This window comes from Haliotis rufescens, unplaced genomic scaffold, assembly GCF_023055435.1.
Source record: "Haliotis rufescens isolate VD_foot unplaced genomic scaffold, xgHalRufe1.0.p SCAF_2, whole genome shotgun sequence".
Lineage (NCBI taxonomy): Eukaryota > Metazoa > Mollusca > Gastropoda > Lepetellida > Haliotidae > Haliotis > Haliotis rufescens.
The window spans coordinates 73158835-73174676 of NW_025963890.1; the positions used below are offsets into that span (position 1 = coordinate 73158835).

The following is a 15842-nucleotide window of genomic DNA, read 5'->3' on the forward strand; positions in this document are numbered from 1 at the left end:
GCAGAAGACCAGCATTGTCTAGAGCTCTCTGCTAGAGGAAATTGTCATATTATATAGCTGCGCCCCTAGTTCTTTATTCTCCCAGCAGAAGACCAGCATTGTCTAGAGCTCTCTGCTAGAGGAAATTGTCATATTATATAGCTGCGCCCCTAGTTCTTTATTCTCTCAGCAGAAGACCAGCATTGTCTAGAGCTCTCTGCTAGAGGAAATTGTCATATTATATAGCTGCGCCCCTAGTTCTTTATTCTCCCAGCAGAAGACCAGCATTGTCTAGAGCTCTCTGCTAGATGGTGTCATTCATATCGTGTGGCATCATCTTACAAAAACAGATTTGATTTATATGCATCCACAAAATAGACTCCTTATTACTCATGCATACAGGCATGTTAAAGATGAGACCATAACACTTGTATTTAGCTTTGGTATTTTTTCTTCTGCCGTAACTGCAGCTCAATTCTGTGGTGTGATTTTCTTCCCATTTTTCTATTTGACCATGTCTGTCAGTGACTTTGTAGATTTGTGTATGACTTATGAGGTTTCCTTTCGAAAATCGGTAGTAGACTGTAATTCAGAAGTCCCAGATCCTGCATACATTTTTCATTAGGAAAATTGTTACATGATGTAGCTGCGCCCCAAGTTGTTTATTCTCAAGCAGTGTTTTATTGTATGATAAACAACGACCACGAGTCATTCATTTCTTTTTATACATGTACTTTACTCCAGCATGCGTGATTTCTCATGCTGTATAAATGTATTACGGGCCGATGGCGTGTTACTGAAATAAGTTGTCTCTCTGCTAGTCTGAATCTTTTTCACGTTTGCCGTTTATAAAGTTAGTTTCTTGTCTCAGGAAGATATTACTTGCTGTTTGGTTGGTTTTACAAACTTGCTTCTTCTTTATTATAAAAATTTATCAAACTGAAATTGTGTATTATAAAGTTCACATTAGCTTTTACTTGTAATATGTAGTAATATATTTCAGGCAATACTACATGTGTCAGAGATCAGATCATGTGTTTAGAGGAACGTGTCTGTTTGTCGAACTCTGTGCAGTGTGACGGTTCCAAGGATTGTAAAGATGGTTCCGATGAACTTAACTGTAGCGGTAGGTGCATATAGTATATATATACCTGCAGCATAGATTACATGGATTGGTATGAACTGTTTTCTATCACTAATAAATATCAGTGATGGACTCCTGGGCTATCTATTTTCACTTCTATAGATGTAAGGTCTTTCTAATTAAGCATTTTCTGTAAATATATTAACACTACATAGAGTTTCATATTAGTCCTTATAGATTATTTACGTCCTTTGGAAGAATAGCAAAAATTATACAATTTCTGTTTCAATTTCTATGAAAATTTCAAAGAGCATCTGAAGACTCAGCATTAAGAGTGGGGGTCTTTTGACGGAAGATCAACGTCTAAGGGAATACTTGCTGTAAGAATTCAATTGTTCTGCATATTTTACTTTTTTTAATTCAGCCTCATATCGATGTAATGGAACTGATTTTCACTGTGGAGATGGAGTTTGTATTGACAAGTCACTTGTGTGTGATGGAACCTCGAACTGCAAGGGCATGGAAGATGAAAACAATGTTGGAGCATTTTACCGATTTGTTTGTAACTTTAAGATTTTTCAGTCATGCAGTTACAGATTTTAAGAAGTTTATCATAACACATATATAAGGCTGTTGTGTCTTTTCATATCCGTCTCGAACTCTCTGCAAGATAGTGTCATTCATATCGTGTTTCATAATCTTACAAAGGTTTGATTTATATGCATACAAAAAAATAAACTAATATTTTCTCAAGCATATATATATATATAGCATTATTTGTTAGGCTTTTTAAAGATGAGACCAAAATACTTGTATTTTTTTGTATTTTCTTCTGTCGTTACTGCAGTTCAATGCTGTGATATGAGTTTCTTCCTATTTTACTGTTTGACAATGTCTTTGTAGATTTGTGTATGACTTATGAGGTTTTCTTTCATAACGCAGTAGTAGAAGTGTTCGTTCCCTCCTTAAAATGCCAAATACATAATGTTCAAAGAGTTTAAACTTGAATATATTTCTCTAGATTCACATATCAAACCTGCCTTTGTAAGACTAACGGGTCGAAACACAGGATGATTTCTTTGGAGATATTATCGACAGCAGAGCAATACGTATGACTTGCCAGGGGCAGGACATCCACGTGTTACTTCATGTAAACAAGACATCCATATTTGGTTGTTGCATCTACGGAATTGATACCAAGTGCCACATTAAGAGCTCGCCTAATTTCTGTGTTGAGACCAATTAGTAGCAGAACCGTACGCAACTGGTTGAGGGAGCACAACATCCGGCCCCCACGCCCATCTCTACGCCCAGTTCTGCTGACACCTCACCGTCAGGCACGTCTAGCTTGATGCAGACTGGGGCGGTACACAGTTCACAGTTGAGCCCAGGTTTTATCTGGTAAGCTCTGATGGTCGTGCAAGGCGCTACAGACATCTAGGAGAACGTTTTAGCCATGCTTGCGTTGGTTAACGTCCTCTGTTTGGGGATGGAAGTGTAAGGTATGGGCGGCATAATTTTGATGTATTGCCATAGCTGTTTTGCCAGATATTTCCACCATAGAATATGTCTGGGATGAGTTAAACAATATTTGGTTGACATTTGAAAAAACAAAAACAAGGCTACTTTCAATCATCTGCCTCGCCTTTACAAACGCAAATGGTGGTCACACCCGATATTGACATTGCTTATTGAGTTGTTACACCTCCCTCTTCAAGGTATGGGTGTTATCAATGAATGTGTTATGACGAACATTGATCAGACAACTGAACGCATATTATCTTGATAAATATCATCTAAATAAAAACTACCATAACTTACAGATTTTTAAACATTGCGAGGCAGATGATTGAAAGTAGCCTTGTTTTTGTTTTTTCAAATGTCAGCCAAATATTGTTTAACTCATCCCAGACATATTCTATGGTGGAAATATCTGGCGAATTTTATGTATTTGGCATTTTAAGGAGGGAACGAACACACTTGTATTTAAAGCTAAAATATAGGTATTTTTTCTTTGGCATTTTCTGCACCTTTAAAATACTTGTTTTTTTTCTCCATTTCCACTTGTAGATGAGTGGTTATATGTGTCGTTTGTTTTATACTTTAAATCATCATTCAATTCTTACTTCACTTTACCATGGCTAATAACAACAACTGCAACATCATCAAACAAAACATCCTTAACCATTGTATTTGAAATTCCATTTGTGAATAATTTGTGCTTTGACCTCTACTAGATATTCTTATATTCAGACAAAATCAAACAATATTTATCTGAGCATTATTCTGCAGTTATTTGTAGTTTGTTTTGTCTGGTGTTATTTCTGTGGATGTTTAATACGAAAACTGGAGAATCATCATAAATAAGACTGTTTCAGTTGTGTTCAAGTAGACAGAATCCCAGTATACAATCTGCGTCTTGTTAACACTCTGTTCGGTTCAGTAAGCTCCGGTAATAATTGCCCTTATAGTAATGCAAAAACATTCTGAAAATTATGCTAAACGCAAAGTTTGGTCTTGTACAGTCACCTTTGGAACATACTACATGTCATTTCGTTTTAAACCTCAGCACCAGCGAATAATCAGTCTCAATTAGGGCCTTAAGGCAAAGTGCGATGAAAATCATATGAATGGATCACTCAAAATATGTGCTGATACCAGGTGATCGCGGAAAAAGTAAACATGCCCTGCTCTACCGGAAGCACGCGTCAAAGTACAAAGTCTTCATTACCTGAAGATTCAAGATCAAATGCCCAAGTGCCCTGTTATTGTTTACCTGAAGATTCAAGATCAAATGCCCAAGCGCCCTGTTATTGTTTACCTGAAGATTCAAGATCACATGCCCAAGTGCCCTGTTATTGTTTACCTGAAGATTCAAGATCAGATGCCCACGTGCCCTGTTATTGTTTACCCGAAGATTCAAGATCACATGCCCACGTGCCCTGTTATTGTTTACCTGAAGATTCAAGATCAGATGCCAACGTGCCCTATTATCGTTTACCTGAAGATTCAAGATCACATGCCCACGTGCCCTATTATTGTTTACATGAAGATTCAAGATCACATGCCCACGTGCCCTATTATTGTTTACCTGAAGATTCAAGATCAAATGCCCACGTGCCCTGTTATCGTTTACCTGAAGATTCAAGATCACATGCCCACGTGCCCTATTATTGTTTACCTGAAGATTCAAGATCAGATGCCCACGTGCCCTGTTGTTGTTTACCTGAAGATTCAAGATCAAATGCCCACGTGTCCTGTTATTGTTTACCTGAAGATTCAAGATCAAATGCCCACGTGTCCTGTTATTGTTTGGTTTGGTGCACCAGCATTTAAGTATGTCCTTGTTGCTCTTGCAGATAATCAATGCAGCTTCAATAATGGTGGATGTGACCACATCTGTGTCAGTCTGTCCGGAAACAAGCGCAAGTGTGACTGTAATCCAGGCTACATACTGATGAATGATTCCCAGACTGTGTGTACTGACATCGATGAGTGCAAGGACAATCTCATTCATGGCACTTGCTCACAGATCTGTAAGAACACCAAGGGAGGCTACAAGTGTGAATGTGTTAATAATTACTCCCTGGTCAACAAGAGATACTGCAAGGCTGGAGGTAAATGCTTGATGCAAGTCATTTAGGAATATATAACCTGGAAAAAGGGTTATGAGAACCCTGCTATTTTGTCCATAAGGTGTTAAAACCTGTGCGCTGGCATAGAAACACAGGATTCTTTCTCGATATATAAGAACAACAAAATTGACATTTTAGAAAGTGGTATTCATCATATTCAGAGACGCAGCACACTGTGTATTGTTGCGATACGATTACCAATTTGAACTTGTTCGTACAAACAAAATTGTGAAATCAATAAATGATCAAACAAGATCAATGAATTATCAAGTTATATACAAACACACAGTTTTAGATTAAGCTTAAAACAAGGCATCAAATAAGTGGCAGTAGCAATTAGTAACAGTCCCTGGAATAAATTAACGTATGTTCACGAATGAAAAAGACCTCTCTGGCGGGCGGGCAGTTGGTGTTTACAATGAGATAATTAAGTTGCCCGCTCGTCGCTCTACTGTTGGTACAGCCATCCTACTTGAAACTGTCCAATCCCGAAGTTTGTCATATTTGTAAACAACCGGGGGCTGATGACACTAAATACCATTTACTGCCGCCGACATCACTTGACATAACTTATTTCCAAATGTACACGTGAAAAAATAATCAAAGCAATTAATCATTGAAGCAGTTATTTTAGTACATTTGAATTGATTTAAGTAGATATGAAAAGCAACAACTGAAAATATATTGTATTTGTGTTTGACGAGCAAGTTTTGTAATCCTCTTGCACTGTCTGTTCAGACATTTACTTTTGTTAGAAAGACAAATTATGGATAACAACATCAAAATCAAAACTTACCGATAATATAACATTTCGTTTTTTGGGACGTCAGCTGATCTGATTGTTCTTCGTTCATATGACTTTTAGGACACAAACACACTTCAAGCCTAATAACTGTCTTCATCTGATCTTTCTACAGGAGGCAACGTGCAGCTACTGCTCTCGCAAAAAAGAGATCTAAGGAGAATCAACCTTGAAACCTTTGCGTATAACCTCCTCCTTGGTGATGGTTATATATCATCTGCTGTTGCTATGGACTTTGATTTTCTTGGAAATAGATTTTACTGGACAGATGTAGTAAAAGAAGGTATATTTAGGTGAGTTTGTAATAATAACTCATTCATAGTGTGTGAAGTGCTTGTCTTAAAAACACAGGATCTGTGCGGTGAATACGTAGAGGGAGATAACTCTATTTAATATGGTAACGATTTTATCAAATACTACTCAGGATAACACATGCAGTGTAAAATGACATAGAAATCAGGTATATGGATATGCTACATAATAAGCAAAGTTAAATTAACATTTGTAGAATGCTTTACTATGAAATTAAATTGTGTCCAGGGCTGACTTCGGTAACAAGTCATCAGTTGAAGAGGTAGCATCCACAGATGTCAGCACCCCAGATGGCCTTGCTGTAGACTGGATCAACAAGCACCTCTACTGGACTGACACTGGCTTTGACAGGATTGAAGTGTCCTCCTTGGATGGCAAAATGAGGAAAACCCTCATTAACACTGGATTAGATGAGCCAAGAGCCATAGTACTGGATCCCAATTATGGGTAAGTAACCAGTTGTTTCCTCCTTAAATCAGGCAAATAATGACTTCTAGATTTAATTAAAATAAATTCAACGAGTCTTGCAACAAGGAATCTGACAAACCCATTAGACAAGTTCCATTTTATTGCAGTGAGAGGATGTCATTGTCACATTACCTGAACATTTCGGGAGAAATTTTCAGTTTGTTTGTGTTTCCTTGCGGACTTATGTATTGGACTGACTGGGGTAAACAGCCTAAGATTGAGCGATGTGGAATGGATGGCAATGACAGGAAGGTTATTATCAACACAACCATCGCCTGGCCCAATGGACTCACAATAGGTAGATACCAAGCCCAAGTTAGGAACGTCCGTCCGTTCATCCACTTCTCAATGGGGACACATTTTCTCAAAATCTATTTTAGTTTAGAAATGACATTTTACACACTGATGTTACTGGTCATGATCTTTAATGAATTCGAAAATTGGTGTCGTAATTTCATTTCATTTGTTACAGAGTCCTTGCCCTTGCTCCGTTCTTACTTCGTGCACACTGCATGAAATGGGGACACATTTGCACAGAAACTACTCAATGAATGAAAGTTTGCATGCTTATCTAAGACTCACTTGTTATCCCCTGTCTAGAAGTGGGGCGGGGGATATAAGAAACGAGTTCATCCGTCCGCTCGTCTGTCCGTCCGTTTTTTGCATGCTTATCTAAGACTGAGTTCGAAAATTTGTGCCATAAATGTTTTCCCAAAGTTACATGTTTTTCGATGTTGTGCTTACACGAGTATGACCACTGAGCCATATTAATTTTTTTTATTTAGTGCACAGTATCTGCAATGGGGACGGTTACATCTGAGAGCTCGAGAATCAGATTTCTCATGACATAAAGCCACGCTTGTGCCTCTCTCTCCACAAGGACAGATAGGGTTCTTTTTTCATAGTTAACATCAACTTCCTTGGTTTTTACCTCTATATGAACAAACAAAATACCGATGTGCCCCATGGCGGGGGTAGTGAAAACGCTGTTTCTTGTTGATATTATGAGGATGAATTTCTCTATTAATAAAAGAAATACATGAGCAGTTCCATTAATCGTATGATTGATGCAGGTTTCTGACTGGTTTGCTGGCCTTTCAGATTATGTTGCTGACAGACTGTATTGGGTTGATTCCAAGCTGCACAGCATCGAGAGTTCCAACACGTTGGGATTGGAGCGTGTGTCTGTTCTTCAGAGTCAGCTGCATCTCAGACACCCTTTCGCCATCACTGTATTCCAGGTTAGTCTCGCACAACATCTTTTATCATGATAAATATATATCATACAAATAATCATATGAACAACCTTTTTTTGACAAGGAAAACTTTGCCCATGTGTGTTGTTGCGTTTAAATCTTTGGCCTCACATCTACTCCTATTATATGTTTCTATTTGAGGATTACCTTTACTGGACTGACTGGACCACTAGCTCGGTCAGCAAATACAGCAAGTTCGGTAGACGTGATGCAAAAGTAATGAAAGTTGAGACAGTTGTCGTGAATCTGGATACACCCATGGATGTGCGTGTATTCCATCCCTGCAGACAACAAATACTGAGAAGTAAGAAGTTCACAGCTGTTATGGCTATTTGTAACAATCGACATGCACCATCAAGGTCGTCACTCAAAAAATATAACTGAAAAGCATAAGAAGAATATTAAGTTCTTTGTGTGTAAACTTTCTTTGTTGTCAAACAAGTTAATTTTGTTTTCTTGATAGGGTTGTGTGGCAGTAACAATGGCGGCTGTTCCCACTTCTGCCTGCCTAAAGCTTATGATGCAAGGAACACTGAATTCTATGTATGTGACTGTCCCAAGGGATTCATCTTGTCCTCAGATAGGAAGAACTGTGTTGAAGGCGGTACGTTCATAGCAACACACATGTGTGTATTAGTTAGCTAGTTTGGTTTCACTTTCTGAATGTTAGTGTGACACTCGGGTTTCAGGAAACATGTACATATCATTTTTGAATGTTACTTTGTTCGTATTTGAATGTAACGCTTCACATGTATCCTTTCAATTTAGGCATCACTGATATAGTTTATCTGGCACTTTAATCAATGCATATTTTGTCCCATCATTGTATGCTGCAAATGCAAAAACGTCAATATGTCTCAGATGATGTCAATTGTAGTGGTTGGGGTTTCACTGTTATCACTGATCGATCGATACATTTTGCTTTTCCTCATTCTATAACGACACAAACAAGATGACATAGTGTGACGTAGTGTGTTGGACAACGACAAACGACAGCTCTTGTGGATATACATCATTGAATAACTTTGTTTCGGATTCTTTGATAGGCATTTAGAGCCTGGAAGAACAGGAATACATGACACTTTTGTGGATATCACCTTCTTTTATTCCTTGTCACGATGTTTCAGAACTACTTCTTGCTCCTTCATCAGGTGGTAGCTCTGAAACGTCGTGACAAAGAACATAAGAAGTTGCTATCCATTCAAAGTTTCATGATTCAACTTTGTTTCGTGGAGACATTGTGTGGATTTGAACTTTGATTTTGAATATATTTTATTTTCATCACTTATTTTATATATGTGAATCTTAATATATAATCATGCCACTTGTCTTTGATTTTTCTCTTTTCAAATATATCCAGGTTCATTTTAAGTTTCATATTGGCATTTGCCCATCAGAATTCCATCACCCCATCATGCATGCCCTATGATATATCACTGTCTGTTTCACTGGCTGTGCATAGGCCATTGTTTATATGTGTGTTTATGTATATGTGGAAATCTCATATTCCATATTATATATCACATTCAGATAAAACATTTTCTAGTTCCAGGAAGCAGAGCGTTGCCATGATATGTTACACTCGCAGCCAACAACGTCGTTGTGCAAAACGAACAGTTCGGGGAGCGGAGGAGAATATACGCGATGTTTCACAACTTTGATGGGAACAGCCTTTGTCATTCCAAACCAATGATAGAGATGTGTGGAGACTTCATCCACAAAATATAGTGAGGGCACAAAGACACAGTAGCCACATTCATATTACTAGGCGTCCCTTATATAACTGACAGGCAACATCATGCATCTTTATTTGAGACTGTAAACTATTTTGTGAAGGACGGTCGTATGTATTACATATTAAATTGGTCTCACTTAGTAAAACGTGGTCCTGTCTACAGTACATAGGTCACCAATCAGCCGAAGTTAAGCATCGTAGGTTGCGGAGAGCAGGCGCATGGGTGACCGGGTGCATGTGAGTTTTAAGACTTTGGTCCCGCCCCACACTGAAATAGATGTTACACGTGGGGTCTCCTCAGTCAGGTGACTCTGCCTCTGTTCACCATGCAGCGAATGGGTACCCGGTAGGAAGAGATGATATTGTGGCAGCTTTGGTTATATACCAGTCAGAGGGTTGAAATTGACATTCGAGAGCACACTGATGCATGGACAGGGCTAATAATGGTGTACTGCTTGAACATTGTAGCACATTATTAAACTAAATTGACAGTGGGGAAATATGTAACTAGGGCTTTACAACCTCCGTAAAAAAACATTTAATGCAGAATTATTAAAGTTTGAAAACATTCAAACTGCTAAATACCACTTTAGGAGTTCCCGCCTTAATGAATATGACCAAACAGATCAAAGACAAAACAGATACAGAACTCGACTTGCCAGTGCCTAGGAGTATCAATGGCGTTCTGAAACCATTGTTATTCTGAGTTTTCGAATATCATATTTTGAAAACAAGGCCGCCTCAAACACATCCATATTTCAATTATACCCAAACCACAACTGAAACATATGGTTTACAGAATATATAGCATCTACAACATGTAGCAAAGTATAATTCTGGATTAAATGTCATTAGAATAAGGATAACAGTTTATGTGTTGGATTTTAAGAGCTACTGAGACTTGAAACCCGTGTAATAATTTGCATATTAATGCACAAGAATGTCCAGGAATGTACGAGAGTTTATAAGAGCGAACAAGAATGTTCAAAAATAGACGAGAGTGTACAAATATCTAAGCACAGTAAACTACGGTTATAACGAACTCAAAGGGACTACTATTTTTAGTTCGTTATAACCGTAGTTCGTTATAAGCATATATACAGCAGAACTACAGCAAATAGTCGGGACTAAAAAGTAAGTGCGTTATATCCGTCAGTTTGTTATAAACGTGTTCGGTATAACCGTAGTTTACTGTATACAGAATGTACAGGCATGTTACGCCCAATTTGATCTTTTTCGGTAGATGATAATCATTCTCAGGGGTTAACGTTTTGAATTTGCTGTCTTTCAGGGACTTGAAGCTGCTACAGAAGGTGTTACAAGAGAACAACGGAGGGGCTCCCTTCACGGTCCAGGAACCAAGTCCAGTGCCAGTGTCGAAAGGCATTGTCCTGAGAACACCTTATTGTGGATATTAATTTATTGTGTATATAATTACGGATTAAATTACATTATTATGCTAGGTTGTTCTTGGTTATCTGTACATAAGCGAAATAACTGTGCGGCAATAGAAGTCTTAAATTATTTTCACGTGAAATTAATTCAAACTTATTTCAACCCGACCACCATAACTATCATATTAAAATAACGCCTTCTGTTCAATGTTCATATAATTTTCTTATGTCCAATACATGTTAATGTACATGGGTATGTGTAGCACCTAAAGCTGTACACCCCGTTGAGATTCAGGGTAAGAAAAGGTCTACGGCAACATATTCGTGTCGCAAGAGGGTACCAAGCCGACCTGGCGGTGTCATCGTAATCCGATGGCGTGGATCTTTTTTTATGTTATCAATTAGTGGATTCTCTGGTCCTGACCGTCGTCATAAGCTGGAATATTGCTTGCTGCGGCGTTAAACAGCAAACACACAAAACACATAGGGCATTATGTTACAAACAGCACCATAATAAAAACACAAAGATGATTCCTCAGATCAACTATCACAGAATGCCTTTGGATTTTGTAGAGGCTTTCAGCATAATACTCCGGTAATTACTGTGGAACTAATGGTTTTTTTCATACCGCAACTATTGTATTGTTTCACCGCATGGTATCCCGATGTTTTCGTTTGTTTTCTTTCTGGTATTTGTTGCTTTTAGACGGTTTTATTTGTTAGTTGGAACACTTCTCGGCTATGGTTGAAAGTGTAAAACCTCTAGCTCTAGCATTTCCTGGGCTCGCGTTTTTACATTTTCCACCAAAACCTGGGAGTCGTGTTAAAACCTACACTTCTCAGTACTAGACTAACATCTAGTCTCTGAAATGAACATATCGTATAGAAAAAAAACAGTTGTTCAGTTATCTTAATAAAAATATAGGAAAAGGGAGCCCAGTGACTCTCTTCATTTTCAGATACTGCAGTAATCTAGACTTGCCAAACATTATAGACTTGCATGGGCTGTGTTTGATATATATTTGTATCTGGGTCAGTAAGACAGACTAGTCTCAGTACCTGCGGCTACTGATCCTTGGGCGCAACGTGTCGGACATGGCATGGACACTGTACTGGACAGTGCAATTCCAATAAACCTCGGTTGTATTCCTCTCGGGCGATCAAGTGCTGTACACAGGTTGTTTCTAAACTGCAAAGGCGCTTCAACATCTGCATCAAGTTTCACTGCACAATGTCGTGTCTAAATATCCACAGAGTTTGTCCAACAACGAGTAATGACGTTGGTGTGTCAAAGAAAACACTTGTCCACGCTAACGTCAAGAGTCAATATTTTAGGGACGCTTCATTTGCTATACCCGCGTGCCTTCAGAATCTGAACGTATGAGCTAGCAGTACTGGTGAGAGTTACTTGTTACAGGCAGAGAAGACATACTTTAGTACTTGTTGAAAAACATTGTTTTATAAGTTAAAAAACATAAAACATTAAATACGTTCTCAGAATGACTGGATAGTGACTATGTAAAAACAAGCACACGCATTTGCAGGGAGATAACTCGTGTGGTCTTAAATTCGTTCATCACACGTTTCTCATATCGTAGTTATATTTGTTTGTAGTTTAACGCCGCGCTAAGTTGGAATATTGCTGAGTGTTGCGTTAAACAACAAACAAACAAACAAACAAACAAAACCGATGACATGCATCAACCAAGTCTCAAGGTCGCCTCTTACAACCAGCACATCTTTCTGTGGAACCTACATTCTTACCCGGAGTCCTAACCGGTTTATCGTCGGAATAATAAATAATGTAAAAAATGCTACGTAAATAGCAAACAAAAATTAAGTATTCATAATTCGTAATTCGGGTACATTAAAAGGGGTCACTAAAACTATGGATCCATGCTGGTTAATCAATACCATCCACCTTCTTATTAAATTTAATCAGTAACCCCTTCTTCCACCCACCCCTGGGTAGCTTGAACGGGAGTGTTTGTGGGTCAGACTACCTGTCCCCGCCTCCACCCGTATCACATTTCACCTCACCCCACCCGATTGTCTCCACCCATCCACACTCACTCCCAGGCGCCTCTAGGGCGGGTGAGTGCAGTCGGGGGTAATGGCTGACGGGCGACCGCCTGGGGCGCCGGTGTGTGACGTCCTCGGTCGCTGCTCATTCATACCCTGTCGCTGTCAACAAGCTGAGCAGGTCAACAGACAGTGAATCAAGTTTTGTCTGCATACTTGTAACATGACTCGACGTGCCTCTGGTTGAACGAGTTTGTCACAAATAGTTTGCAGGCAGGGCACATGCAGTAGAGCTTGACCCCATCAAGCATATTGCACTCACGTTAGACCGGGCACCTGCATGAGGGCTCCTTGGCATTCGCATATTGCCACATGTTAGATCGGGTTGACATTCGCATGTTGCCACATGTTAGATCGGGTTGACATTCGCATGTTGCCACATTTTAGGTCGTGTTGAAATTCGCATGTTGCCACATTTTAGATCGTGTTGACATTCGCATGTTGCCACATGTTAGATCGGGTTGACATTCGCATGATGCCAAATGTTAGATCGGGTTGACATTCGCATGTTGCCACATTTTAGATCGGGTTGACATTCGCATGTTGCCACATGTTAGATCGTGTTGACATTCGCATGTTGCCACATTTTAGATCGGGTTGACATTCGCATATTGCCACATGTAAGTTCGGGCAACTGTTTTAAGCTTGCCGACATCAGGCATATTACCACATGTTAAATCGGGCACCTGTATGAGGCTCGTTGACATGAAACTATTAGATCTGGCAATTGTTTTAAGCTTGCCGAAATCGGGCATATTGCCACATGTTGGATCGGGCACCTGTGTGAGGCTTAAATGACATTCGCATGTTGCCACCTGTTAGATCGGGTTGACGTTCGCATATTGCCAAATGTAAGTTCGGGCAACTGTTTTAAGCTTGCCGACATCAGGCATATTACCACATGTTGGATTGGGCAACTGTTTTAAGCTTGCCGACATCAGGCATTTTGACACATGTTAGATCGGGCACCTGTATGAGGCTCGTTGTCATGCAACTATTAGATCAGGCAATTGTTTTAAGCTTTAAGCTATAACCATATGTTAGATCGGCACCTGTATGAGGCTCACTCACTCACTCACTCACTCACTCACTCACTCACTCACTCACTCACTCACTCACTCTGATCCTTGGTGCGTATGGCTAGTAGGGTTGAGAATGGTATGAGAGTAGCAAGAGGGACTATGCCACCGCTACATCCGGCTTCACTGACGTAATAGTCACTACGGCTGTTTCTATGTTTGTTTGTATGTTTACGCCCCTGTCTCGCTTTACAACAACACGACACCTGCCCTTGAAGCCAGGCTTGACTGGTTCTGCGCCAGTGTGTCGGGGATGTCATGTTGCCACAGCAGATCTTAGGCTATCGAAAACACTAGACGGGTAACTAGTCACAATAACACGTGACTCTACCAGCGAAGGCTTTAAATGTTGTTTGCAACTAATCCCATATTGATGAAACAACCCAGGCTTCAGATTTGATTGTTTGTAAATTGCCCATGTGGAAAAAGAATCATCGATTGAATTGGTCGCGTGAATGGCATGACGTCACAGCTGACGTAAGCGTTGTAAAACCGAGTCTTTGGTTATGAAGCTCCATGCGTTGGTACATAATATACGCCTTAAACAATAAGCAAATGTAAACTTTTTATTTCAACATAAGTTGCAATTCTCAAATGACACCATTTTTTACTGTCATTCAGGTTCTTCTATTTTGTTCTTACATTCCCGTGGTTTTCTTGCATACGATAAACACCAAGTATTGTTTTCGCTTTTAACAAGATATCTGTTGTTAACTTTGAACCTACAAATATTGAATCCTTGATTCGTTCGTTCCTCATTCAGTAAACCTATGTAAATATAAATCGTTCATCATTCATTCGTCTTTTCGTTCCCTCTTTTTTCCTCTATTTGAAGCCTTTATTGCCTCTCCTTTTATTCAATTCAATTCATCTCTCCGTCATTTTCAGAGCTCCTAGGAAGAGATGTGACCGCCCAAATAATATTTTCTTACATTATCAAGCTGGCTCTCTGTTCTCTCAAACTTTGTGCCTGTTAACGAGGCAAACGTTTGCACACACACTCAAATGTTGTGGAACATGGAATGCGTTTCATTTGTCGGTAACTGCCACGGCATGACGTGGCATTGATAAACCCATATGTTTATTCTCATTCGACATTCTAGACCATACCAGTAGAAGTTATTTTGACAGGATATAATTTTTATTGCGACGTATATTTTATAGAAAGTGTGAACCATCTCGTTCTGTTGTTTATTGTGGTAGACCGGTGACTCGTTCAACGTTGGCAATTGGGACAGATATGACAGGTCTCTGACACCGTCACAATAATTGATACATTGAATATTCTGACACCCTCTTAATAAAAGCTGGCATCCCCTAAATAAAGAATGGCACCTATATGTGTAGACGTGAACGTTTTGATTGTGGTCAAATTGCAATCATTGTTTGGTCAGGGGTATCGCAAAGGTTTAGAACTAATTTTAATCCTGTTATTTGCTACGTGTGTGTCCATCTTTTCAATGAGTTTTGTCTACAAATATAGTCAAACCCCGTTTGGGGCGGCCGGGTAGCCTAGTGGTTAAAGCATTGGCTCGTCACGCCGAAGACCCGGGTTCGATTCCCGACATGGGTACAATGTGTGAAGCCCATTTCTGGTGTCCCCCGCCGTGATATTGCTGGAATATTGCTAAAAGCGGCGTAAAACCATATTCACTCACTCACACCCCGTTTAACCGACGGTACCGAGTAACAAATCAGAGCTATTGAATAACATGCCTTTGCATATATAAAGACGTTACCGGCAGTATTCGTCCATAAGGCGAGGTATCCGGATTATCAAGGTCCGGGCTAAAAAGGGTTTCATCATGTAAAGAATATAGAGAAGAACGTTTAAACGTTTTTAAATTCTAGACATTTTAGATTATGGGGATGTTGTGTTTAGGTGGTGTTTAGGCTGTGAGACGATAGCTCGTTTCATGTGTTTAGACCTGTTTAGATTGAACACAGCAAATGTGTATTCCATTTAGGATTGAAACACATTCCTGAACATGTTTAGATCTAAACATGTCTTGCATG

General features: G+C 39.4%; 1 protein-coding gene across 1 annotated transcript in view; it reads left to right on the forward strand.

The window, feature by feature from the left end:
• Positions 1 to 10731, forward strand: part of LOC124133223 (very low-density lipoprotein receptor-like) — a 35962-nt gene extending 25231 nt beyond the window's left edge. The window contains exons 9-18 of the mRNA XM_048399421.1: positions 983 to 1105; positions 4423 to 4680; positions 5616 to 5793; positions 6041 to 6259; positions 6388 to 6578; positions 7382 to 7521; positions 7678 to 7840; positions 8000 to 8140; positions 9083 to 9263; positions 10563 to 10731. Coding sequence (XP_048255378.1) covers positions 983 to 1105; positions 4423 to 4680; positions 5616 to 5793; positions 6041 to 6259; positions 6388 to 6578; positions 7382 to 7521; positions 7678 to 7840; positions 8000 to 8140; positions 9083 to 9108 — 1439 coding nt within the window. The 3' untranslated portion in view covers positions 9109 to 9263; positions 10563 to 10731. The remainder of the gene's footprint in view (positions 1 to 982; positions 1106 to 4422; positions 4681 to 5615; positions 5794 to 6040; positions 6260 to 6387; positions 6579 to 7381; positions 7522 to 7677; positions 7841 to 7999; positions 8141 to 9082; positions 9264 to 10562) is intronic.
• The last annotated feature ends 5111 nt before the right edge of the window (positions 10732 to 15842 follow it).